This window comes from Piliocolobus tephrosceles, chromosome 2 (genome assembly GCF_002776525.5).
Source record: "Piliocolobus tephrosceles isolate RC106 chromosome 2, ASM277652v3, whole genome shotgun sequence".
In the NCBI taxonomy this organism is placed as follows: Eukaryota; Metazoa; Chordata; class Mammalia; order Primates; family Cercopithecidae; genus Piliocolobus; species Piliocolobus tephrosceles.
Genome location: NC_045435.1, coordinates 2,101,062 through 2,128,649, shown reverse-complemented (window position 1 = coordinate 2,128,649; position 27,588 = coordinate 2,101,062). Strand labels below are relative to the sequence as shown.

The following is a 27,588-nucleotide window of genomic DNA, read 5'->3' as shown; positions in this document are numbered from 1 at the left end:
GTTCTTTTTAAAAAGGCCAAATAGACACCTTCCACATCTATTACTAAAAAAATTATTCTAATCTAGTATGTACAGTGAATTCAATTCATAACTCTTTTGAGCATCTAGTGATTTCCCAGAGCCAGTTATAAGAGATGTATGAACTTAAGAAAATTTTGGTCTAATGTACCCCTTCATAATAACAATTTACAAAAGGACAAGTTACATTTCCACAGTACTTGTGTAAATGAAACTTTGTCAGATTACTCGTGATAAACCTCAAATCCAAAGAGGCATTCACTGGAATCTTAATTAGTGGTAGTAATAGGGATTAGAAAGCCAGGGCATTATTTTGTTAACTTTTCATATATGAATGTTTGCACAACAGATATCCCTCCTTTGATCACTTCAGCAAAACACCCATTATTGTGTAGGAGGTGGGGGTGGGGAACAGAGGTGGGGGAAGCGGATTTCAAGAACGAAGAATAGAAATAGAGTATAACAACAAAGTCTTTAAAAACAAACAAAAATTAGATTATTCTAAACTGTTGCACTAAGGCTCTAAATTTTCTTAAGACTGAGTGGCTACCATTCTTTTTTGAAGTGTATGGGAGGAAGGGAACCCAGAAAGCATGAATTTTCACACCTTAATTTAAACTTCTGCAAAAAGACAGTGGTGGTTTCTACTACCTCTTCCTTTAGAGATGAAGCAATTATCTCTAATATGAGAGAAAATATTAATGAGAGAAAATATTAATGGCAAATTGTTTTACAAATGTAGAAATTTCAGGGTGCTGGCAGAGACCTGGGGGGGGGCGGGGGGCGGAGAGAGAGAGAGAGAGAGAGAGAGAAATAAAAGGGCCAACTAAACTCCCAGTTTTCACTAATCCAAAAATCTTTCAATATGTTCTATTTGGCCCTTACAATTATAAACCACTTAAGTTGCAGGCTGAATTGCTTTTAAAATACAGTGAAAAAGTATAAGTAACTGTCAATCTACAAAGAATAGAATACACATAAAATTATATGAATAATAATATAATTTCAGGATCTTTTTATTTCAAATAAGAATAAGAACTGCTATTTATTGATGGCTTACTACTACTTATCTATTATACAGAAATCTATTGATGACTTTTTGTTAAAGTGATAGTTCTGTTCATATAATGTCACGAGACATAAGAACATGATAAATAAGACTATGTTATAATCCTGTTATGAGATAATGAGTTCTAGCCTGTCTACCAAAAAAAAACAATAGTAATCTTCTTTAAAGTCTTGAAAAACAGTATCCTTTCAAAGAAAATAGGATTAATCAGATGCAGGGAAATAAATCTGGAAAGGTGTCAGCTGGTCAGTAGTTGACAGACCACTTAATCTTCCAGGCTGGTGTTCTCCTGTGTAAATGTGGAGAACTGTATTAGATATTCTAATTTGAAAATCCTGCAATTTTAAGAAAAAGGTAAGAGGAATGGAAAACAGAAAGTGTGAGGAGGATGATTTTTTTTTAAAAAAAAGGTAAAACATTTTCATGAAACCACTAGTTCATAAAAGGTTAAGGGTTTTAGTTTCAACTGATAGGAAAAACAAAAAACATTTCATACAATACAGGGTGAATATCAACAGAAGCTAGGGTGTTTGCAAACAGGAATTTTCTATACTACTGGTGTGAATGAGAATTTACACAGCACTTCTAGAAGGCAATTTGGAAACAAATTTCAAAAGCCTATACATTATAACTAAGAACATCAACTTCTAGGGATTTCACCTAAGGAAATTATGTCCAAAAAATATACAGCAGCCAAAGGCCCATCCACAAATCTTTGAAATGCAGTGTTGTTTATAAGAGCAAAATATTTGAAAATAAATACATTCACTAGTAACAATTTTGTGCAGAAAAATATTTATTGTCATGAAAAAGTGTTATTGGGATATTACTAAATGGAAACAGTATTTTTAAAATTTTGTCCTTTATGATCCAATGTTAAACTATAACGTCTGGAGACACCACAAATTTAATAACTGGATTGCGGTGGAAAGGATTATAAGTGATTTTAAAAATATATTTTCTGAATTTGTACATGGTTTTTAACTTTTTATATGTCTAATATGCTCTGGTGTCCTAAAAGAATAGAAGATGTACTAAAACTTTTAAATATATATAATTGTAGAAGAATCAATGAAAAACACAAAGCAGTGTCTGCTTATGACACAGCTTCATGTGTAGAAAATACAAAAATTTTACAGATTAAACTATATGAAATAAGAAAATTGAATATGGTTGCTGAATACAAAATTGATATAAAATATCAGCTCTCTTTCTTATATTGGCTACATATAACTAGAAAATGAAACTTTAAACATTTGATTTTTATAATGCTATCTAAAAGTTCCAAATAAATAGAAATAAAGCTAACAATAGATGAGCAAAGCAAAAATATCAACATACACACATACACAGAGATATAAAAAACATAAAAAAAGGTATATAACACTCTAATGGTAGATTCATATTACAAAGAGTCAGTTCTTCCCAAACTGGCCTAAAAATTTAATATAACTCAAATAAACAATCCCAGGAGGTATTTTTTGTAGTAGATACTAATAAACTGGTTCTGAACTATATGGGAAATGTAAGAGTCAAGAAAAAAAGGTAATCTTCACTAAGAACATTAACAAGTATATACTCTTTACATTAATTAAGACAATGTGGCATTGGTACAAGCATAGACAAACAGATGGAACAAAAAAACTAAAATTTTAGAATCATGTACCCATATATAAACACTGGATGATATAGTTTGGATATTTGTTCCCCCCAAACCTCATGTTGAACTGTGATCCTCAATTTTGGAGGTAGAGCCCAGTGGGAGGTGATTGGATCATGGGGGCATATTTCTCATGAATGGTATAGCACCATTTCCTTGGTGCTGTCCTCACGACAGTGAGTTCTTACAAGATCTGGCTGTTTAAAAGTGCATGACACCTCCCTTGCTCTCTCTTCCTCCTGCTCTCACCACATGTGACATGCAGGCTTTGCTTAACCTTCTGCCATGAGCAAAAGCTCTCTGAGGCCTGCCTGGAAGCCAAGCAGATGCTAGTATCATGCCTGTACAGCCTGCATAACGGTGAGCCCAATAAACCTCTTTTATTTATAAATTATACTTGATGTTATATATCCAGTTTCTGTGTTAGGTTGTTTCAGCAGTGCTATAAAGAAATACCTGAGGCTGGGTAATTTATAAATAAATAATCAAATGAATAGGTTAATTGTGGTACAGCTATACAATGAAGCAAGGAGAATGAACAAAGTACTGCTGCACGCAAGTACAGAGTTGAATTCCATAGACATAAAAAGAGGAAGAAGCCAGTTTTTTCCAAAACACTATAATTAGTATGATTTCAACTATGTATAATTTTATGATGCCATGTATCAGAACTACTAGGTGGTGACTATGTGAGACTTTCTGACGGGCTGAGAGAGGGCGTCCTCCAAGATGGAGGTAGTAAGGTATTACTACTTTATCTGGGTAGCAGATACATGGGTATGTTTACGTCATAAAAATTTCTCACTCTACATGTATGATTTGTGTACTTTTCCCTATGTACATTAAACTTCAATTATATATTTAATTTTTTTAAAATATTACACTAAAAATCTAAGACTAAAAAACAGGTATGTGGGAATGAACAAAGTAACTACCTTAATACAAACAAGGAAATCAACGTGTTTGTTTATTGTTGGTTTGTTCTGTTGCTATGGTATTAGTGGTGGCAGGTGTTTAAGATCCATAGCTCAGGATCTTGTAGCTCAGGAATATATACTATCATCCTCATTTTAAACAAAAAGAAAATATGTTCTATATACAGTAGCCCAACTCTATTTCTAATTTTATGTAAATTTTGTTAGAAAATTCACCTTGATCAACTAAGATATGTTCAATGTCAGTATCTTTAAATCGAGGGCAAGCTTTGTTCAGAAGATAATAGGATATTTGTAACATATTTGACATGTTTTGATTACATTATGGACACAAAATATTAGCACTGTGATTCCTAAGTCTGCTGACATTTTGTATACAGTTATTCCTTAAATCCAACCTTCTTTTTTCACGACTCCATTTTTTAAGAATATGAAGATAGACTCTTATCAGGCCACTATTACTCTTGGTGTTCTATCAACAAGGGAAAAGCAATTGTTTTCCAGCAACCTACAGAAACAGCATATCAAAACACTCTGGTCACACAGTCACCATACAGCAAGTCATCTTTGATAGGATGGTAACCATAGTTACCAAAGATATTCATAATTAGATTGAACCACTCTTCCTCATACATGAAAATTCCTGACACTGATAAAGACATAGATGCTGAGTATTTATGCTGGATAATTTTTATTTGTCAAAAAGCTCATAACACTTTGTCTATAGTGTACATAAGCACTACTGTCACTTATTGTTTGTGTTTCGCTTTTCCAGCCAGAAACCTCTGTGATCAGTGGCACCATTACCCGAGTTTTCCTCAGGCCTGCTGGGCTCATTCCAACAACTCGACCTGGCAGGCCACACTCACCTTGCACTACCAGCACAGATCCCACACCTGCCAAGGGCGAGTCAGACGTGGAGCAACAAGTGGTGCATGAGCAAGTGAGCGTGGAGTCGGCCACTGCGCACAGCCATGCACATTGGCTGCTGTAGCAGGGCGGGCAGCTCCGGCACCAGCACAGGCACCGGCTCTGGGCAAGCCGGTGGCAGGATCTGATGTACAGCAAGTGGCTTCCGCTGTGCGTACCTGTGTCTGGAGGAGGGGAACACAGTGGCACCCAAAAGCTTGGAGACTCCAGAAACTACAGAGCCCCAAATGGGGTGTCACAGCCTTAGCTCAGGGAGCCTGTAGGTGTGGGCTCCCCGAAGGGCCACAGCTCTTCTCTCCTTCTCACTGCTCACAATGTCGGGAGTGGAGGGAGTAGAGGTTGGGTACATTTCAGCCCTGTTTGTGTTACTGTTTTTTCTGTCCTGCCATTTGGCAGTCCCTGAGTTCTTGTCCCGTGTCCAGGAAGAATGAGGTATACAAACAACTGGAGGGTGGGAAGGCAGAACGGAGTTTTACTGAGCAGCAGAACAGCACTCAGGAGACCTACAGTGGGCAGCTCCCTTTCTGCAGGCAGATCATCCCAAGGAGTCAAAGAGACTCAAATTGGGTAGCTTCTTCCTGCAGCTGGTAGTCTGATGTCTGTGTGAGTCTGGCTGGGTCTGGAGGTTTTTATGGGCTCAGAAGGGAGGATGTGTGTGCTGACTGTCCACAGGCAGGCCCAGAAGAAGCACCGCAAGTTTTCACTCCCACTGTGAACTCCACCAGGAACTGACAGCCCAGCCCTGAGGCTGTAGGCTGTCCCTGTCTTCAAGGTGGGGCTTCAGTGGGGACCTGCACCTTTCCACCCATGAGCCTGTCTGCCTCCTGCTGCCACCAATCATGTCATCTACAGGTGCCCCGGGTGTTTCTGTGGAGGGTTGCCTGCAGGCCCACGTAGAGCAGCCCTCAATCCTACCCCCTTGGCCTCCCTCCAGTGCTCCTTGGTCCCAAAGTTTGGAAAGGGGTGAGTTGGCAGGGGGCTGGCATGTCAGCGCCACCGAGTGTGTGCACACCCAGCCAGGTCACAACAGTGCCCATGCTTGGCCACAGCTTTGCTCCATCCCGGAGCAGGCACTGGGAGCAGGGTGAGGCCAGACAGCAGGAGCAGGCACTTCCAAGCCTGCTGGGGTAGGGGGACTTCCCGGGCCCCCAAGAGTGTAGGGATGCCCAGGTCCACAGCTGCAGCCGCTCCTGGAAGCATGGGGCTCCAACCCCATTAACGCGGAAGAGGGTGGGGTTCCTGCCTGTTCTCAAATCCCGCCCACTCCATGGAGCACACAGTCCTGGCCATGCCTCCCCTATTGCAGCATCTTCACAGCAGCCGCTTCAGACGGGCAGCTGCGGCCATCATTACTTCTCTGTATAGTGGACAAGTATCTTTCAAATGTTCATATTCTGAAGCCTAAATCTAGAATCACATTTTTTATAAGATTGCAGGAACACAGGAAATAGTGTCTGCAGTATTATTTCTAATCTTCTCAATTATTTTGTTCACATGATAGATTTGATGCTTTCTAGCTTCTGGTCTCACATGCTAACCTTTGAACATAATAAACAATAAATTTGTTGTAGTCATAAAATTATTTTTACATAATTCTATTTATTTTCCGGCTTTGAAAATAAAGTTCATTAGTGGAAAGGAACAGGAAGAGGAGCTGCAAGTATAATCCATAATAATGTGTAAAAATTCCATTTAAAACTTTTCCACTTAGAAGTCACTGACTGTAAAAAATAGAAAGATTCCGGTTTTAAAACAATTAATACTTGTTCTTTTCTTTAACTGTTCTTGAGTATATATTCTCTGAAAGTTCACTAATACAGGATAAATTTGTGAGATACAGCAGCTCACAGGTTATGCAAGATACTTTTGATAGGCTGAAGTCAGATTAAATAAAATTTAAAAATTACATACTCCAGAAAGTGCTGCCAAAGAGAGGTTTAAGTAAGGCTTTAAAATGATCTTTCCTTTAGCAATAAGAGCTCAGAATTACAAAAAAAAAAAAAAAAAGTCAATAATAAAACCAAGTTCCTTGTAAGTCTCTCCACATGAGCCAATTAAATTAACAACCAATGGGTGAAGTCTCCTAGATGTAAAAGATAAACTGAGGCAAAAAATAAAGAGCTTCTGATAACATTTCTAAAACTCTGAAAGAAAAAACTGTGCATATATTGCTGTGCATAATTAAATCCATCAAAAAGTCATTTTAATAAAACTACTGATATTTTAAATAACTCCTTTGTTATTAAAGACTAACAAAAACAAATCTATGCAAGAAAAACAACTATTGCATTTCCTATTAACAACTAACATTTAAAATAAGGAAGAACAGAAAGATCAATCATTAGCAGTCTATTACTGAAATGTAAATACCCACATATTGACTTTACTGTTGTTTTTGTTTCTCATTTCGTTTTGTTTTGTGGCAGGGTCTCATTCTGTCACCCAGGCTGGAGTGCAGTAGCGTGGTCTTGACTCACTGCAACCTCGACCTTCCAGGCTCAAGCGATTCTGGTGTCTCGGCTTCCTAAGTAGCTGGGATTAAAGCGTGCACCACCATACTTAGCTAATTTTTGTATTTTTTGTAGAGACAGAGTTGTGCCACGTTGCCAGGCTGGTCTCGAACTTCTGGACTCAAGTGATCCACCTGCCTTGGCCTCCCCAAATCCTGGGATTACAGGCATGAGCCACTGCACCTACCCCCTACACACTGACTTTAATAATGATGTGGTCTGGCTGTCTCCCCATCCAAATCTCATCTTGAATTATAGCTCCCATAATTCCCACATGTTGTGGGAGGGACTGGGCGGGAGATAACTGAATAATGGGCAGTTTCCCACATACTATTCTCGTGGTAGTAAATAAATCACATGAGATCTGAGGGTTTTATAGGGGTTTCCCTTTTTGCTTGGCTCTCATGTTTTCTATTCTCTGCTGCCATGTAAGATATGCCTTTTGTCTTCTGCCATGATTGTGAGGCCTCCCCAGCCACATGGAACTGTGAGCCCATTAAACCTCTTTTTCTTTACAAACTCCCCAGTTTTCAGTATGTCTTTTTCAGCAACGTGAAAATGCACTAATACAGTAAATTGGTGCCAGTAGAATGGGGTGCTGCTGTAAAGATCCCCAAAACTGTGGATCCAACCTTGGAACTGGGTAACGGAGAGGTTGGAACAGTTTGGAGGGCTCAGAAGAAGAGAGGAAGATGTGGGAAAGTTTGGAACTTCCTAGACACTTGTTGAATGGTTTGACGAGAATGCTGACAGTGATATGGACAATGAAGTGCAGGTTGAGATGGACTGAGATGGAGATGGGAAACTTCCTGGGAACTGGAGTAAAGGTGACTCTTGCTATGTTTTAGCAAAGAGACTGGCAGCATTTTGCCCCACCCTAGAAATTGTGTAACTTTTAACTTGAGAGAGATAATTTAGGGCATCTGGCAGAAGAAACTTCTAAGCAGCAAAGCGTTCAAGAGGTGACTTGGGTACTGTTAAAAGCATTAGGTTTTATTCATTCACAAACATATGATATGGAATTGGAACTTATGTTTAAAGAAGAAGCGGAGCATAAAAGTTCAGAAAGTTTGCAGCCTGACAATGTGATAAAAAAGAAAAACACATTCTCTGAGGAGAACCCCAAGCTAGCTGCAGAAATTTGCACAAGTCAGGAGGAGCCAAATGTTAATCAACAAGACAATGAGGAACATGTCTCCAGGGCATGTCAGAGGTCTTCATGGCAGCCTCTCTCATCATAGGCCTGGAGGCCTAGGAAGAAAAAATAGTTTCATCGGCTGGACCCAAGGCTCTGCTTCTTTGTGCAGTCTCAGAACTTAGTGCCCTGCATCCCAGCCACGGCTATAAGGGGCCAACGTTGAACTCAAGCTTTTATTTCAGAGGATGCATGCCTCAAGTCCTGGCAGCTTCCGCACGGTGTTTGAGCCTGCAGGTGCACAGAAGTCAAGAAGTTGAGGTTTAGGAATCTCTGCCTAGATTTCAGAAGATGTATGGAAATGCCTGGATATCCAGGTAGAAGTTTGTTGCAGGGGCACGGCCCTTGTGGAGGTAGACATCTGTTGTAAGAGCAGAGACCTACTTCTGCTAGGGCAGTGTGGGAGGGAAATGTGGGGCCGAAGACCCCACACAGAGTCCCCACTGGGGCACTGACTAGTGGAGCTGTAAGAAGAGGGCCACTGTCCTTCAGACCCCAGAATAGTAGATCTACCGAAAGCTTGCACCGTGCACCTGGAAAAGCCACAGACACGCAACACCAGCCTGTGAAAGCAACCAGGAGGGAGATTGTATCCCTGCGAAGCCACAGGGGTGGAGCTGCCCAAGACCACGAGAACCCACCTCTTGCATCAGCATGCCCTGGATGTGAGACATGAAGTCAAAGGAAATCATTTTGGAACTTTAAGATTTGACCAGCTCTCTGGATTTCGGACTTGTGTGGGGCCTGTAGAACCTTTGTTTTGGATAATTTCTCCCATTCAGAATGGCTGTATTTTGATTTTACTCAGAAAATCAAAAACTTGCTTGCTTTAAATTTTACTCATAAGTGCAAGGGACTCCTGTTGTCTCATATGAGACTTTGGACTGTGGACTTTTGAGTTAATGCTGGAATGAGTTAAGACTTTGGAGGACTGTTGCAAAGGCATGATTGTGTTTTGGAATGTGAGGACGTGAGATATGGGAGGAGCCAGCAGCAGAATGATATTGTTTGGCTGTGTCCTCACCCAAATTTCATCTTGAATTGTAGTTCCCATAATTCCCACATGTTGTAGGAAGGACCTAGTGGGAGGTATTTGAATCATGGGGGTGGTTTCCCACAAACTATTTTTGTGGTAGTGAATAAATCTCACATTGGCTCTCATTTTTTCTCGTCTGCTGCCACGTGAGAAGTGCCTTTCGCCTTCCACCAGGATTGTGAGGCCTCCCCAGTCACGTGGAACTGTGAGTGTATTAAACTTCTTTTTCTTTATAAATTACCCAGTCTCAGGTATGTCTTTATCAGCAGCATGAGAAAAGACTAATACAAGTAAGTTTTATTTACTTTGCTATTAAGTCACACTTTCTCTACCAGCAGAACATGATTCTAAAAAATCAAAGAATCTGAGATTCTACTCTTCTTGCAAGCTAACAAGTTGGCCTATCAGTTTCATGTATAGTGGCAGAAGACACTGGGTTTCTGTCAAAGGACTGGGTCAGAGTCAAAGGACTTTGTAACCCCCAGCAAGTACAGTGGCTAGAGTACCGGCATTTCCGTGCACTTGTTCCCTAAACACAAATTCTCCTAAAAGAATGCAAAGAGGGCCAGGTGACATCCGCATAAACTGTGGGTTTGATTCTGGAGTAGAACCTAGAACTTGAGGAACCCAAACATTTTATAATGGATAATGCCTGTCCTTTGACCCAGGGAGAAATACTACCTCTATTTTACGAGGCTTTAAGATCCTTGCTCTAGAAGGAGACCATCTCTCCCTTTATTGACCCAAGTAGACACATCCAGCAGAGAAGAGAACATATGTTTAGAGGATTAAGACCAGGACCTCTATAAATCCAGGGGCACACACTATTAATCCAATGGTTCCAAATAGCTTTCAGATATTAAAAAATCAACTATCTGGGGACCAGGGAGATAATATAAATGAGTAAAGAGGCCCAGGAAAGGACTGTGATGAATTGGAAGAGAGATCATGTTAAAAAAAACAGGTGGCACCCAGGTCTAGGCAATTGCTGCCATATCCCAATTCATATCTATTGTTGCCATCATTCCCGGTTTTTCAGTTTCAAAACAATATTTTTTGTGTGAAACCAATAGTTTTTGGGCACTATGAACCATGCCCATGTAAGACAGCAAACTTAATGGTGTATGTTCTCACTGCTCCACCAACACCGTTCTCTTTTCTCTCTCCGTCTCCTGGGGACTCTCTATTCCCTAAGACACAACACACTGAAATTAGGCTGAATAATAACCCTAAAATAGCCTCAAGTGCTCAAGTGAAAGGAACAGTCACAAGTCTCTCACTTTACATCGAATTATGGACATGATTAATCTTAGTGAGAAAGGCATGTCTAAAGCTGACACAGGACAAAAGTGAGGCCTCTTGGACCAAACAGCCAAGTTGTGAAAGGAAAGAAGTTCATGAAGGAAATTAAAAATGCTACTTCAGTGAACACATGAGTGATAAGAAAGCAAAATAACCTTACTGCTGATATGGAGACAGTTTTGGTGGTTTGGTTAGATCCAACTAGCCACAACATTCTGTTAGGCCAAAGCCTAATCCAAAACAAGGCCCCAACTCTCTTCAATTCTATGAAGGGTAAGAGAATTAAGGAAGCTTCAGAAGTAAAGTTTGAAACTAGCAGAAATTAGTTTATTGAGTTTAAGAAAAGAAGCTCTCTCTAACATAAAATGCAAGGTGAAGCACCAAGTGCTGATGTAGAAGCTACAACAAGTTTTTTTTTTTTTTTTTTTTTTTTTTTTTTTAAATAACCCCGAACCTTTTCTTTCGGCAGCCAACAATGGGTCACATTGCACATTTCAAGGTTACAGAGGAGGCCCACCGTACACACGCGGGGCAGGAGCAGATAAATCTTGCTCGGGGCTTTACAATAAAGCTACAGCGAGTGTTCCAGAAGTTGACTACATCTGGAAGCAGAAAGACAAACTCTGGAAGAAGTACCCTAGAGACTCCAGGAACCCCTTAACTCCTGAGCTTTCGGGACTCTTCAGCGTGGGGCCTTTTTCTTAGACGTCGAGAGACCTCCTTTTCTGGACCATAGTGGAGGGATGTGCAGGTCATCGGCTAAGCTGGGGGTGTCGGGGAGGGCAGGGGGAGTACAGTTCCTTCAGATCCCAGCAGAGGTTAGACTGTCAATGGCCAAGGGTTCAGAGGCAGGAAATATGGCCGTTTTTGGGGGGTTGGCTGGGGACACTCCCCTTCCCTCCTCTCTCCGATTAAATATAAAAGCCGATGATGATGAAGATTGAGAAGACGAGGAAAATGGCAGCCGTGTCTCGGGTCTCCTCCCAGTGGAGGCCTTTCAGGGACGCGTGCTCCTGCCTTTTGAGAAGCTACAACAAGTTATACAGAAGATCTAGCTAAGACCATTGATGAATGTGGCTATACAAAACGACAGATAATTAATGTAGATGAAACAGCCTTAAGAAGAAAGAAAATGCTGTCTAGAAAATGCTAGAGCTGGAGAGAAATCAATACCTAGCTTCAAAGCTATGTGATGGGTTCAATCATACCCCAAATCTCAGCATCACGCAATATGCAATAACTTGCCTATGTACCCCCTAGATAACCTCCAAAATAAAGGTTGAAAAAGAAAAAAGCAAAAGCCTCTGATAGTTGCTCATGCTTTCTACCATGTGTGGATATTGCAAAAAGATGTTTGGCCATCTATAAATTAGGAAGTGGGTCCTTACCAGACACTTTGTCAGCACCTTGATCTTGGACTTCCTAGCTTTCAGAACTATGAAAAATAAATTTCTGTTATTTAAAAAAAAAAAAAGAGCTTCAAAATACAGTTTAATTCACCAATCTAAAAATCCTAGGTCCTTTACAAATTATGGTAAATCTACTCTTCCTGTGCTCTACAAATGGAACAAAAACCTGGATTACTGAATATTTTAAGCCTACTGTTGAGATATGCTGTGTAGAGGAAACAATTCCTTTCAAAACAGCACTGTTAATTGGCAATGCCCCTATTCACCCAAAAGATTTGATGGAAATGTACAGGGAGGTTAATGTTGTTTTCATGTCTTCTAACACAGTACTCATTCTGCAGCCCATGAATCAAGGAGCCATTTTGACTTTCAAGTCTTACTATTTAAGAAATACATTTCCTACGGCTATAGCTGTCATATATTATGATAGATCTGGACAAAGAAAATTGAAAACCTCATGGAAAGGATTCACCTTTTTAATGCCATTAAGAATATTTATGATTCAGGGGAGGTCAAAATATCAACATAACAGGAGTTTGGAAACAGTGAATTCCAAATCTCATGGATGACTTTGAGGATTTCAAGACTTCAGTGGAAGAAGTAACTGTAGATGTAGAATTTGCTGGAGAACTAGAATTAGAAGTAGAGCCTAAATATGTGGCTAAATTGATGCAAATCATAAAATTTGAACAGACGACATGTTGCTTCTTATAGAGAAGCAAAACAAGTGCTTTCTTAAATGTAATTTACTCCAGGTGAAGATGCTGTGAACATTGCTGATATTACAATAAAGGATTTAGAGAATTGCATATACTTGGTTGATAAAGCAGTGGCAGGGTTTGAGAGGACTGACTCCAATTTTGAATGAAACTCTATTGTGACTAAAATATTATCAAACAGCATTGCATGTTATAGATAAATATTTCATGAAAGGAAGAATCAATTGATGTAGTAAACTTCACTGCTGCCTAATTGTAAGAAATTGCCACAGTCACCTTAACTTTCAGCAGCCACCAGCCTGATCAGTCAATAGCCGTGAACATCGAGGCACAACTCTCCAGCAGGTAAAAGATTACAACTCACTGAAGGCTCAGCTGCTTGTTAGCATTTTTTAGCAATATTTTTTAGTTAAGGTACATACAGTTTTTTAGACATAATGCTATTGCACACCTAACAGACTACAGTATAGTATAAATACAACTTCTATATTCACTAGGAGGCCAAAAATAATCTATGTGACTTGCTTTATTGCAATATGCACTTCATTGCGATGTATACTTTATTGCAGTGGTCTCAAACTAAACCCACAATATCTCTGAGGTATGCGTGTACTAGTAAATTAATTTATTATTTGTGACATTCTTTATGTGATTTTCTAATTGTACAGAGCTGATTTTAAGTATTTATCTTCTTTTTATATCCTGTCTTCTCCAAATTGAATATTGCTTATAGGTAGAAAATTACAATTGGCATCTTAGTTGTTTTGTATCTTATTACAATGAGTTGAACAAAATAGGCCTCCAGTAAATATGTAAGTTTTTATTTTCCTTATTGACATAAAGATACCTGATTTTTTTTTAACAGGCATCAAAGGGAGGTGGCTAACTAGTAGAAATATTAACTAGTGATTCTTTGAATCCTACTTTAGTTCTTTTTTCTTTCTCTTTCTGCTAGAAGTTTTCATTGTAAAAACTCTTAATTTCTCCTGTATACCCCCTCTTTTAATTTAATATAATTAAGTTGTGTTTTCTTTACCTAGAGGGAAAACTGATCTAGTTAATACACTAGAAGAATATGTATCTCACTGGCTGGAAAGGTAAAGAAAGTATTTTACTTTGTTTCTTATTAAAAGTGAAAGGAACATACAGGAAACCAAAGAAGGTCCTTATTGCTTTTGCAGGAAATCAATCATAGAGGCAATAAATTGAGCTATAAATAGATCATTTTCTCCCCCATGGTAACCAAGACAGTTTCTTATCTTCAATTCTACTTTTATCTTGGGATACATACAAAATAATTTTTTTAATTTTTCTTTTTTTTTTTTTTTTGCTTTTAAATTGCTAGGGAGTATGAAACCGCCATCATACAAAGTCAAATGTAAATTATATTATTTAGAGAATTAATTAATTAATATGCTGGTAGTATCTGGAACACTATTAAAGGTTTAAATTGGTTAATTATTCCACAAAATAGAATGTTTACTATATGCCAGACACAGTTTTATGTGCCTTAGAGGTAAGGTTTAGCTACTTTAAGTCTTCATAACAAACACAGACGGTAGCTATTATTAGTATCATTCACATTTTATAAATGAGGAAAAAGATGCATAGAAAAACCAACTAGATTCCCCAAAGGCACATAGTGAGTAAATGTTGCAGTCAGAACCTGTCCAGGGACAGATAATCTGACTCCAGAGTGTGCATGCCTAACCCTAAGTATGCTGTCTCCCAGTCAATCAAGCAAGCAGGCTCCATCTCACACAAACACATGCCCATGCACATTCCTCTACTTCTCAACTCATCAGAATTAAATGTGCAATGGTTCCTGAAAGCCTGTATATAAAACACTGTGCTGAGCTACTTTAGAAATACAAAGATAAATAAATAAGCTTGATTTCATGCAGCATATAGTCTAGGGGGAAGTATGACAACTAGACAAATAATTTTAATAAAACCATAAAAATAGTAAATGCAGAAGATACGTCAGAGCTTAGAGAAGTTTAAGAAGAGATCTAGTAATAACACTAATGGGAAAAATCATGAGCAAGATTATCTTTGAGGGATTAGTAAGAATTTTTTATGCCAGAGATTATAAAAATCTTCAAGTAGAAGGAGCAATATGAGCAAAGACATAGAAACCTGTAATTGCTGATGTGTCAGGAAAGAGCCAAATAAGCCAATTTGACTGAAGAAAAGATATAAGTAAAGGAAGAGGGAACTTAAATGGCAGAAAAGTTGCATCTTATATTCATACATTCAACTAACAAATACTGAATGTCTACAATGTATAAGTACATAAAAGACTCATTCAACAAGCATTTAGAGAGTGGCTTAAAGATTATATTGAAAATGAGGCTAGCATATGTGAAAGCACTGAACACAAAATCTGACATAGAACAACTCAAATAAATGTGTTGGTTTTCACCAACTTTTGCATAGAAAATCATTGAAGACTCTTGCAATCAAGCAAGAAAGACCTACATAGTAAACACATTTTAAAATATAAATGTGTCTAAAATACAACAGCAACCAGAGTATAGAGTAATTAACATAGATCACATGTAAGGGTGTAAATGAATGAGAAAAACTCAGAAAAGTGGACTTCTGAACTGAACTTAAAGAAAGGTGTCAGCTGGAAACCATCATTCTCAGCAAACTATCGCAAGAACAGAAAACCAAACACTGCATGTTCTCACTCATAGGTGGCAACTGAACAATGAGATCACTTGGACTCGGGAAGGGGAACATCACACACCGGGGCCTATCACGGGGAGGGGGAGGGGGGAGAGGGGAGGGATTGCATTGGGAGTTATACCTGATGTAAATGACGAGTTGATGGGTGCTGATGAGTTGATGGGTGCAGCACACCAACATGGCACAAGTATACATATGTAACAAACCTGCACGTTATGCACATGTACCCTAGAACTTAAAGTATAATAATAATAAAAAAAAAAAAAAGTGTCAAAATTCTGGGACAGAAGAAAAGGAAGAGGGAAGAGAGGCATCTAAGGAATAGAAATGTAGGAACTGATTATTTAAAACAAGATCAATTTGTATATAATGAAGGCATTGCAGATTGAAAGTAGAGGATAGACATTGTTCATCCATGCAGTTATTCATGTAGTCTGTTAACAATTATTATTGCTGCTGGGCGGGGTGGCTCATGCCTGTAATCCCAGAACTTTGGGAGACTGAGGCAGGCAGATCACCTGAGGTTGGGAGCTCGAGACCAACCTGGCCAACATGAAGAAACCCCGCCTCTACTAAAAATACAAAAAAAAATTGCTGGGCGTGGTGGCGCATGCCTGTAATCCCAGCTACTCCGGAGGCTGAGGTGGGAGAATTGCTTGAACCTGGGAGGTGGAGGTTCCTGTGAGCCAAGATGGCGCCATTGCACTCCAGCCTGGGCAAGAAGAGCGAGACTCTGCCTCAAAAACAAAACAAAACAAAGCAAAACAAAACAAAACAAAAACAATTATTATTGCCTAAACATTCCAGGAAATGTATCAGGCTCAAAAACACAAAACTAAGTCAGACGCAGTCTCTGCCTCCAAAGAAACTTTCTAGTCTATTGGAAACCTCTCAATTGAGAAATGGGGGCATGTCAGCAGTTCACTGTAATCTGTTATGACAGATGTGAGCTCAAGTACCTGGCAGCACAGAGTAGGGATATCCATTAGGGTACTAAAGTAAAGCTTCCAAAGTGGCAACACTGGGCAGGGCATGGGTGACTGCCTATCCAAGCAGTGAATGCAACATAAGAAACCAAAGACAATGAGGAGTAAAAAATGAGACATACATTAGGAAATACGAATAGTATTGAGTCGTTTGTTTCTTCGCAGATGAGTTAAGTATACAAAAATCATAAGCAGAAAAAAAGAAGCCAGAAAAAAAGTTTCTAAAGCTTGTGATGTTAATGTGATTTTAGACTTTAACCTAGAATTAATATTCATGGAAACACTTCAAGCAAAAGACTGGAATGATTAGCTCTGCTTTTTAGAGAGCTCACTGGTCCCCTAAGAACAATTGGGTAGGTTGTTATTGGAGATAGGGAGACCGACCGATCAGAAGGTTGTTGGGGTAATGCAGAGTATGAATTTAAATTTGAAGAAGAGAACTTTAAGTATGGAGAGGAGAGGATACATAAGAAGATTCAAAAGTTAGTATCTATGTTTCTAATTGAATTATAATTTGTTTGGAAATTTATGTCTAAATCTTCTCAATGTTGGTTTTTGTTTTTTGCAAGATGGCAGACTGGAGACAGTGTTAGCATTCCTCTTCCTCTTGGAAGGACAGAATAATGTGCAGAGATTCACACTGTGAATTATTTTTCAAAGAATCAACACAGGAACTTAAGAAAACAGAATCCACAGACCCTGTGAAAGAACTGGTAGGCTATAGCCTACAACATGAGACAGGTGAAAAACTCTAAGTCCTCAGAGTGCGAGAGGGGGAGAGCCTGCCTCCGAGTACACATCCCCACTGGGGAATCTGAAAATCCAGGCCATTGGAGAAGCCCTTTACCCCTCCAACAGCTGGAACAGACTTAGGGAAATAAAAAAGTAAGAGCAGCAGCAGGAAGTGCCATGTAGGTATTCCCAGTCTCCAGCATGAACCCAGGGAAGCTATTCCTGACTATATCTCACAGGGACCCTCTGGAAGTCAGCCAATGACCTCAGAGAAAGGACACAGGGTGAAAGAACCTCTCAACTGAATTTTGTAATATAATCTTGAGTGGAACAAATTCCCTTGAACAGAATGGGGCGGGAGGAGTTGCAGCCAGCTGGAAGTGTGCTACAGACAGGAGCGTAGGAGCTGGGGGCCTGGCCTTGTAGGCAGACAAAGAGGTGCATGGGTTTTTGAAAGCCACAGCAGCTTTCTATGTGGAGAAGCTTATGACCTGGGGCAGGTCTGAGTTCTGTGTACAGGCTGCCTGGATCTAAACCAAACATTGTTAACAGAGCACTGTGGGAGTGAGATCAGCCTTGCCAACTGCAGGAGAGCTGGGTAAGGTTTACTGCCACCCACTAACAATAACAAGAAGTGAGACTGAATCAGTAATTTTAAAAATGCAAACAAAGTCCAGGACAAGACAGATTCACAGCTGAATTCTACCAGACATTCAAAGACAATTGGTACTAATCCTACTGAAACTATTCCAGAAGACAGAGAAAGAGGGAATCCTCCCTAAATCATTCTATGAAGCCACTATCATGCTAATATCAAAACCAGAAAACATAACAACAACAAACTACAGAACAATATCTCTGATGAAAATAGATGCAAAAATCCTCAACAAAACACTAGCTAACTAATCCAACAGCACAACAAAAAAGTAATACATCACAATCAAGTGGGTTTCAGAGATATAAGGACAGTTTAACATATGCAAGTTAATAAATGTGATATATCACATAAATGGAATTTTTAAAAGTATATATAATCATCTCAATAGACCCAGAAAAAGCATTTGATAATATACAGCACCCCTTTGTAATCCCTCAACAAAATACGTACAGAAAAGATTTACCTGAAAGTAATAAAAGCCATATATGGCAAACCTATAGCTAACATCACACTGAAAGGCAAAAAGTTGAAAGCATTCACCCTGAGAATTGGAACCAGACAAAGAACCCCACCTTCACCACTTCTACTCAACACAGTACTGGAAGTCATAGCTAGAGCAATCTGATTTAAAAAAAAAGAAAGAAGCAGCATACAAATTGTAAAAGAGGAAGTCAAACTGTCGTTGTTCACTGATTATGTGATCATATACCTAGAAAAGCCTAAAGATTCATCCAAAAAGCTCCCAGATCTTATAAATGAATTCAGTAAAGTCTCAGGACACAAAATCAATGTACACAAATCAGTAGCACTGCTATATATCAACATAACCAAGCTGAGAAACCAAGAACTCAATCCTCTTTACAATAGCTGAAAAAATAAAATAAAATACTTAGGAATATATTTAAAGAAGCAGGTGAAAGATCTCTCAAAGGAAAACTACAAAACACTGAAACACAGAAATTATAGATGACACAACCAATGTAAACACATCCCCTGCTCATGGATAGGAAGAATAAAATGACCACACTGCTCAAAGCAATCTATAGACTCAATACAATTCCCATCAAAATACCATCAACATTCTTCACAGAACTAGAAAAAACAATCCTAAGGTTCGTATGGAACCAAAAAGAGACCATATCACCAAAGCAATACTAAGCAAAGAACAAATCTGCAGGCATCACACTATCTGATCTCAAACTACAACACAAGGCTATAGTTACCAAAGCAGCATGGTACTGGTATAATGACACACACATAGACCAATGGAACAGAATAGAGAACCCAGAAGTAAAGCCAAATACTTACAGCTAACTGATCTTCAACAAAGCATACAAAAACACAAATTTGGAAAAGGATACCCCATTCAATAAATTATGCTGGAAAAACTGGCAAGCCACATGTAGAAGAATGAAACTGGATCTCCATCTCTCACCTTATTAAAAAATCAACTCAAGATGGATCAAAGACTTAAATCTAAGACCTGAAACCATGAAAATCCTACCAAATAACATCAAAGAAACTCTTCTGGACATTAGCTTAGGCAGAGAATTCATGGCAAATGCCTAAAAATAAAAATAAATAAACGAGACCTAATTAAACTAAAAAGCTTTTGCACAGCAAAAGAAATAATCAGGAGAGTAAACAGACAACTCACACAGTGGGAGAACATACTTGCAAACTATGCATCTGACAATGGACTAGAATCTAGAATCTACAAGGACCTCAAACAAATCAGCAAGAAGAAAACAATCCCATCAAAAAGTGGGCAAAGGACATGAGCAGACATTTCTCAAAAGACATACACAAACAGCCAACAAACATGAAAAAATGCTCAACATATCACTAATCATCGGGAAAATGCAAATGAAAACCACAGTGAGAAACCACCTTACTCCTGCAAGAATGACCATAATTAAAAACAATAGATGTTGTTAAACACCTTTAAAAACAACGGATGTTGACGTGGATGTTGTGAAAAGGGAACACTTTTACATTGCTGGTGGGAGTGTAAATTAGTAACAACCACTATGGAAAACAGTATGGAGACTCTTTAAAGAACTAAAAGCAGAACTGCCATTCAATCCAGCAATCCACTGCCAGATATCTGGTCAAAGGAAAAGAAGTCATTACATGAAAAAGACACATGCACATGCTTGTTTATAGCAGTACAATTTGCAACTGCAATGATATGGAACCAACCTAAGTTCACACAGACCAACAGGTGGATAAAGAAAATATGGTATTTACACCATAGACTATTACTCAGCCATAAAAAGGAATGAAATAATGACTTTTGCAGCAACTTGGATGGAGCTAGAAACCATTATTCTAAGTGAAGTAACTCAGAAATGGAAAACCAAATATCGAATGTTCTCACGTACAAGTAGGAGCTAAGTTATGAGCACACAAAGGCATAAGAATGATATCATGGACTTTGGGGTCATGGTGGCGAAGGGTGAGAGAGGGGTAAGGGATAAAAGACTACACATTGGGTAGTGTGCACTGCTCAGGTGACCGGTGCACTAAAATCTTATAAATCATCACTTTAATCAATCACTTTTCTCAATGTCAAAAAGTACTTAAATAAGTAGCTCATGAGCTGCTTGCTACCTGACTTGCTGAGAAAAATGACTGCTACCCAGAGTCTAATCACATTAATGTGCTTCTTTTTTTTAACAGGCAGTAATATATTTTTCAAGCTTCATGCTTAAAGTTTCTAGATTATAAGCTATTATTCCAGAGTGTGAAGATTCAGTTTAGTATTGGTCTCATTTTGCTGAACATACTTAGACACATTTATTCAATAATGTCACTTTTCTTTCCCTACAGATTTCTATCTCTTGGTCAACAGACTATGAAAGGAAAAGCATAACTGTGTTGTTAAAATACTATATTCATTTGCATAAAAATTGACCATAAACAGAATTTCCCAACAAATTTGCCGTGACACATGTTGTGTTACTGTTCCCCTTGGGCCACAAGGCAGGCAGTGCCGCTTGGCTGCTGGGCTTGGGCCCTGAACAGAGAAGGTAGCACAACCATGTCTTCAAAAACAACAGTGCTACAGTTTGAATGCCCCTCCCAAAACTCATGTTAAAATGTAATTGCCATTGTGACTGTATTAAGAAGTAGAACCTTTAAGAGATGGTTAGATCATGAGAGCGCTGCCCTCATGAATGGATTAATGGTTCTGCTTTACAAGAGAATGCTGTTTTCAAGTTTAAAGGCACTGGTTAGGCTAAATGAAAGCATCCTCACATGGCCTCCATGAACAGTGAGATAAATGACAGGCATGCTCCCACGGGAGAACTAAGTTTTGGGAAAATACAAACAATATTAGAGCATAATGAAAAAAAAATCAACCTTTTGAAAGGATGCACATTATTCATGCCTATGTCCATTCATTCAATAAAATATTATAGAACCACAAGGTAAAAACCTAGGAAGAATGAAAAAATACTTTCTCCAATTATCTAATAAAGGAATTGCTAATTTGGATTACTATGGTAATGCATATATGTTCCAAAAGGAGCACGAAATTTGTCAGTCATCCACAAATTAAAAGTGTTAAAGAAAAATTAAGTAGCTTTCTCAATTCAGTAAAAACAGTGGACAAAGATGAAAAGACTTGGGAGGTAGGGAAAGTAACTAATCACTATTTCAAGAATCCCTCATTTGATGTAGTAGTGATTTCACTCATGTAGCAGTTGAAGAGAAATTTCAGCCCCTTGATGTCTGTGGTTATAAATAAAGGGAAATAAAGTTGTCTCAAATGCATAATTTTCTGTGGCTTGAAGTGCCAGAAAAGTAAATTCGTCTCTTAATAAAACCCATGAGCAATCTTTCCATTTTTTATTGACCTGATGACAAGTAAACAATTTTATAACTCACCAGAAGTTTCAGTTTTCAAAAAGAAATACCACAATCAATTTGTCCTATATATTTTCTTAAAACTTTAAAAGAGAAAGTTTATTTTGAAGGTTACCGACTGTTTGAACTAACCTTACAATGTTAATACATGAACTGCAACTACAGGTAACCCTCTCAGTTCCTATATCCTGAACCTGACAGGACTGTTCTACTTTCTACAATTAACAAATATTTAATTAGTATAGACTTAGCTGTCTGTATTATTCTAATTCAGATAATAAACTTTTTCCTAAAATTCTTCATTTCTGAATGAATATAGGAACATTATAAATAACTAGATTGCTACAACACAGAATTTCCATATTAATGGCAACAATGGCATTTTATCCTTTAGTGCCTAAAAGTAATTCTGAATACATTTTAGTATAATGTGGGAAATAGGCTGTAATATTTTGGATGGCAAAAAAATTATGTGCTTAATTAAATGTACATTACTCTATGTAGGTATATTCCAATCTTGATGATGACTATCGTAAACACAATACTTTGTAAGAAAAAAACAAAACAAAAAAAAAAAAACAAAAACAAAGGAAAACCAACATTGTAGTTCCCATATCAAAGTACTATAAAAAAAGTGTTTATTAACAATTTTTATGTCTAATTTTATCAGTTAAAGGACAAATACGGACCTTTAATACAAGATTAAAACAATAATCTATGTAAGCAATCACACTTCCTCCTTACTACTCAGCCAGGGCTTTGCCTACATTCTAAGACATTCTGAGGATGTGCTCTCATTAAAGGTAATTCTTAAAAAGTTACTGGGGAGCCGGGCGCGGTGGCTCAAGCCTGTAATCCCAGCACTTTGGGAGGCCGAGACGGGCGGCTCACGAGGTCAGGAGATCGAGACCATCCTGGCTAACACGGTGAAACCTCGTCTCTACTAAAAACTACAAAAAAAAACTAGCCGGGCGACGTGGCGGCGCCTGTAGTCCCAGCTACCCGGGAGGCTGAGGCAGGAGAATGGCGTGAACCCGGGAGGCGGAGCTTGCAGTGAGCTGAGATCCGGCCACTGCACTCCAGCCTGGGTGACAGAGCGACACTCCGTCTCAAAGAAAAAAAAAGTTACTGGGGAAACCACTTGCCTCCTGATGCTCATTCTTGATCATATTACTGAGAAATTGATGACAAAAGTTTTGCAACTTGTATATAAATTATGCTGACTTTAGACATTCAATTCCATTATTTACCAAACTCACCAGAATCTGTCTCTGTAGGGCATACCTAACAGAAAACATCTTTAGCTACTTTGCAACAGGCTACATCTTTGTGATAATGTTATCCTTATATCTTATTCACATATATATAATCTCTATGCAGTAAAACAAAGAAAGGCTGGATCAGGGTGCCAGGGCCTTCTCTCACCTCGATTACAGATCTTAACCAAGCTTAACATACCACCTCCTCCAGGAAGCAGTCCCTGATCACTGATCCCAAAGCAACTATTCCCCTCTAAATTGTCAGAGCAATTTACTTATGCCATTTTTAAAGTATCTATTCCCTTCTACCTTTTATTTTGTGTATTAAGCATATATTAAATTATAAGAAGTTATCAGCTTCTCATGTATAGACTCTTATGTACTTCTGCTTCTCAGAGCAAACTCAATGAATGCTCATGAAATAAATAACATTGTATAATATTTACTTAGTGACTAAAAAACTACTGTATTATTGAGGTATACCTTTGGTGGCCACACAAATTACCAATCAATCAAAATGCTTATCAAAAATAATAAAATACATTCGCAAAATACTCAAGTAAAATATATACCATATCCAACTGGAGGGAGGATACAGTAACCCTTGCAAGATAGATCCGCAGCTATAAAAATGATTTTTACTTACTTGTCTCCAAAAAACTTTCTCCAGAATTCAGCAGCATCTGCTTTTGTGATACGAAAGTTATCTCCCTGGAATTGACCGTTGGGAAAGATTGCTTTGATTTCTGCCAGCATGTGACTGAAGATAAGGGACAGTTTTGTGAGATTTCGTCTGTAGGCACAAGGGAAAAAAATGAAGATAAGAAATAAATACCTATATGCATACAAATTTTTATGGGAATATAGATTAAGACAAATGTTATGTATGTATCAACGTACGTCTTGGTGGTTGATCATGAAAGCCTCAACTGAATGCTGCCCTTAAAAACAATGTTTATGAAAACATTGAAAATTTAAATTCCTAACAAAGTTATCAATTTATTAGTCATCCATGTATTCATTTAACATAAACACAAATAAGATAAATTACATAATTTCACTGAGCTCACAGATTAATGGAAGAGATTGACACTTAAAAAATAATAATCAAATATAAATGGTAAACATAAAAGAGTGAGTGACTATTTCTACCTGGGGGAGTAAGGAAAGATTTGTCATCAGAGGAGAATCTAGGAAGAAAACTCATTGTTTGACAGATAAAGACCTGGAGTGGAGAGAAAGGGAGGATGGAGGGGGAAGTAAAAGGTATTTCAGGCGGTAGAAACAGCATGTACAAAAGTTTAATACATAAGTATAAAATGAAAATGTATTTGTATTCTATCATTTTGGGCATGGTTAAAGCAGAGCAGAGGGTAACTGGAGAAAATAACATGAGACAGAGTAGGAAACTTTGATTGGGACACGACATAAAGAGGCATCTAAATCAATGCGCAGTTTTTGTTAAACATACTTGCCACTCCTACCTAAATATCAGATTTTCTGAGGATGGGTTGTAGATATGTGCATATTTTAGAAGACCCCTGGGCAATTCTAATGTGCTTTCCTCATTAAAAGGTACTGCTATAAGAAATGGAGAGTCAGGCCAGGTGTGGTGGCTCACCCCTGTAATCCTACCACTTTGGGAGGCTGAGGTGGCCAAATGGCTAGAGCCCAGAGTTTGAGACCAGCCTGGGCAACATGGCAAGACCTCATCTCTACAAAAAATTGGCGGGGTGTGGGAGCACATGCCTATAGCCCCAGTTATCAGGAAGGCTGACATGATCTCTTGAGCTGGGAGGCAGAGGTTGCAGTGAGACATGATCACGTCCCTCCACTCCAGCATGGGTAACAGAATGAGACAATGTCTCAAAAACAAAAAATTAAAGAGAAAAGAAATAAATCGAGAGTCAAATGGATTAACAGATCCAGAATTCTGAAGACTTGATGAAGTCTGTTTTAGAAGGAAAAAATTGTAGTAGTATGACAAAATGGTTTAGAACAGAGATACGGGTGTCACCTCTATTCTAATTTCCATATTAAATTCCGGAGATTCTGGCAAGATTTAAACCAGGCTTCATACTACAAAATAGTACTATCAATCACCTGTAATCCTTGCTAACATTTCTTAAATTTTCAATATTACGTTAATTGGCATAAAACTACTAGTGCTAGATAGGTAAGAAGCAATTAAAACACAAAATACTAAATAACTTCCCAGTTTTAAACAAACCGTATTTCTTTATATCCCCTTTTGCTCAGAATGACCAGAAATCAATAGGTACATTCTGCATATGTTTTCATTTTGAAGCTTCAGCTATTATGCATGTGTATGTGCGCCTGTATATATGATAGAGGGAGGGAGGGAAGGGGGGGGAGAGAGAGTGAGTGAGTGAGTGTGTGTGTGTTGGGAGGTGAATGGAGGCAAGTGTGTTAGTACTCAATAAAAATATAGCAGAAAATTAATATAGAGAAAGTCATCAAATTTACAACATATAAAACCATATAATGTATCAACAGAACTTTGTCACTGAAAGTTACGTGTCTTTGCTCCATATTTACTAATGTATCTGTGTTTAATAACTGCCAAATAACAAAAACTCATGTTTGTTACCAAGGAGATCATGTAATATGTACCTGACAATAAAATCATTGGATGACACACTTTCTAAAACATTTACAAAGGAGACACATAACTTCCTGTGTAAGATGAATATAGAATAAAGATACTCATGATCAAAAGTGGGAAAAGTAGTAATAAGAAGAATGCAGTAAGATATTCTATAAAGTCAATAAATTAATCTTCCCTAAAAAACTAAAAAAAAAAAAAATCACCTATTTCCATAACTTACATTATCTACGAAAAGCTTTTTGATGAAAAGTGGGGGGGGGGGGTTCATAACATAGGCCTTATTTTAATGCTTGACCTGTGCCCATAAACAATCTGCAAAATTCATTATAATATACACAAATGTTATATCATTTTATTGGATTCAGCCACTTTTGCACGACTCAACCTAATCCAAGTGTAAGACTTTTGTTAATTAGTTGAATCTTTGATATCAATATGATTTTGTCATTTATGTTAACATGTCATCAATTTAGATGATGGTAGATATAAGATATTCAGTCTTAAAAAATAAAAAGTAAACTGTTTTACTATATCAAAGGAAAGACTTGTGGCTAATACAAACTACAACCAACTTCTAAGATTTGAGTTTAAGAAAAGTATAAAGTCACCTTAGGAAATCTGCAATGAATTTATTTCTATAATTGGGCTAAAGATTTAATTTTTACCAAACTTCCAATTGATACATACAAAAGAAAAAAGAAAAATCAAGATGACTATAATTAGGGTAAACCAACTGTTTTTTATTTTCTGAATTGGCTGCACTCCATTCCCTTGATTCTTTGTCCTTTAATCATATCCAATTTTTTTTTTTTAATTTTTACTTGTTAGATCTAAAGTCTGAAACACCATGCCAGTGATTACCCATTCTGGGTATCTGATCCACTGGCTATATAGAAACTGAACTTTAAAAGAAACATAGTAACATTTTTTATAGTCTAGAAGTTCTAATAATCACCAGTATCTATATAAATAATCACTATTGATTATAAAATGTGTATATACTTCTATTTTCTTGCTTCTGTAAATGGATCACCACAATTTTATTTGGCTTTTTGCACAAAATAAGGCAACGAAAAAATGCATTTTGCCTTTAGTCTTGAAAGAAACTCAAGCTCATATTGTTAAAAATATTTGAATATATATATGCATATATACATACACATTCCAGAATATATATATTTACTTTATACTTATACACTCATACACACTCCATATATATGTAAGTAATCATCTTAGAAATCTACTATTTAACATATTTATAGAGGTTGCAATCTACACCAAGGTATGAAAAGAACTGACAAACTTATTCTGTTGGAGCTTAAAAGGAAAAAAAAAAAAAAGAACCAAAAACTAATTCTGGTATCTAATGTCATTTAAATTTGTATCATAGCAAATACATTTTCTTTTTTATGTGATACTGTGACTTATTTTTGTTTACAATGTTTTGCTATGTAGTATGTGCTTTCTTTATTCCCCTATCCCACTCTGCATCCTTTGATATCCACTTTATTTTTTCGAAGCGGATTTTTGCCCTTGTTGCCCAGGATGGAGTGCAATGGCGTGATCTCAGCTCACCGCAACCTCTGTCTCCCGGGTTCAAGCGATCCTCCTGCCTCAGCCTCCCAAGTAGCTGGGATTATAGGCATGCACCACCACACCATGCCCGTCTAATTTTGGATTTTTAGTAGACAACGGGTTTCACCATGCTGGTCAAGCTGGTCTCAAACTCCTGACCTCAGGTGATCTACCCGTCTCAGCCTCCTGAAGTGCTGGGATTACAGGCATGAGCCATTGTGCCCAGCCTGACACCCATTTAAAAAAAAACTTTCAATTTTGAAAATAAAACAATCCAAGAATACAATCATCTCTAACCAGCTAGACATAAGGAGAAGAAAAGAAACAATCACACATCTTTGTAAATGGAATTTTTTCTATTATGCAATTTTTCCACACTTAGCCAATTTTCCCTAAGCC

The 27,588-nt window shown here is 37.9% G+C and overlaps 1 protein-coding gene and 2 long non-coding RNA genes across 6 annotated transcripts in view; 2 read left to right on the top strand and 1 right to left on the bottom strand.

The window, feature by feature from the left end:
* CBLB (Cbl proto-oncogene B) overlaps positions 1-27,588 on the bottom strand; it is a 213,506-nt gene that overhangs the window by 99,606 nt on the left and 86,312 nt on the right. For all 4 annotated transcript variants that reach the window (XM_023212445.3, XM_023212457.2, XM_023212438.3 and 1 more), the window contains exon 4: positions 23,632-23,778. In XM_023212445.3, coding sequence (XP_023068213.1) covers positions 23,632-23,778 — 147 coding nt within the window. The remainder of the gene's footprint in view (positions 1-23,631; positions 23,779-27,588) is intronic.
* Positions 2,953-6,632, top strand: LOC111542868. Its single transcript, XR_002731682.3, has 2 exons — positions 2,953-3,107; positions 4,458-6,632. It is a non-coding gene; the product is annotated as an uncharacterized LOC111542868 (long non-coding RNA).
* Positions 7,607-12,129, top strand: LOC116418683. Its single transcript, XR_004228801.1, has 2 exons — positions 7,607-9,558; positions 11,125-12,129. It is a non-coding gene; the product is annotated as an uncharacterized LOC116418683 (long non-coding RNA).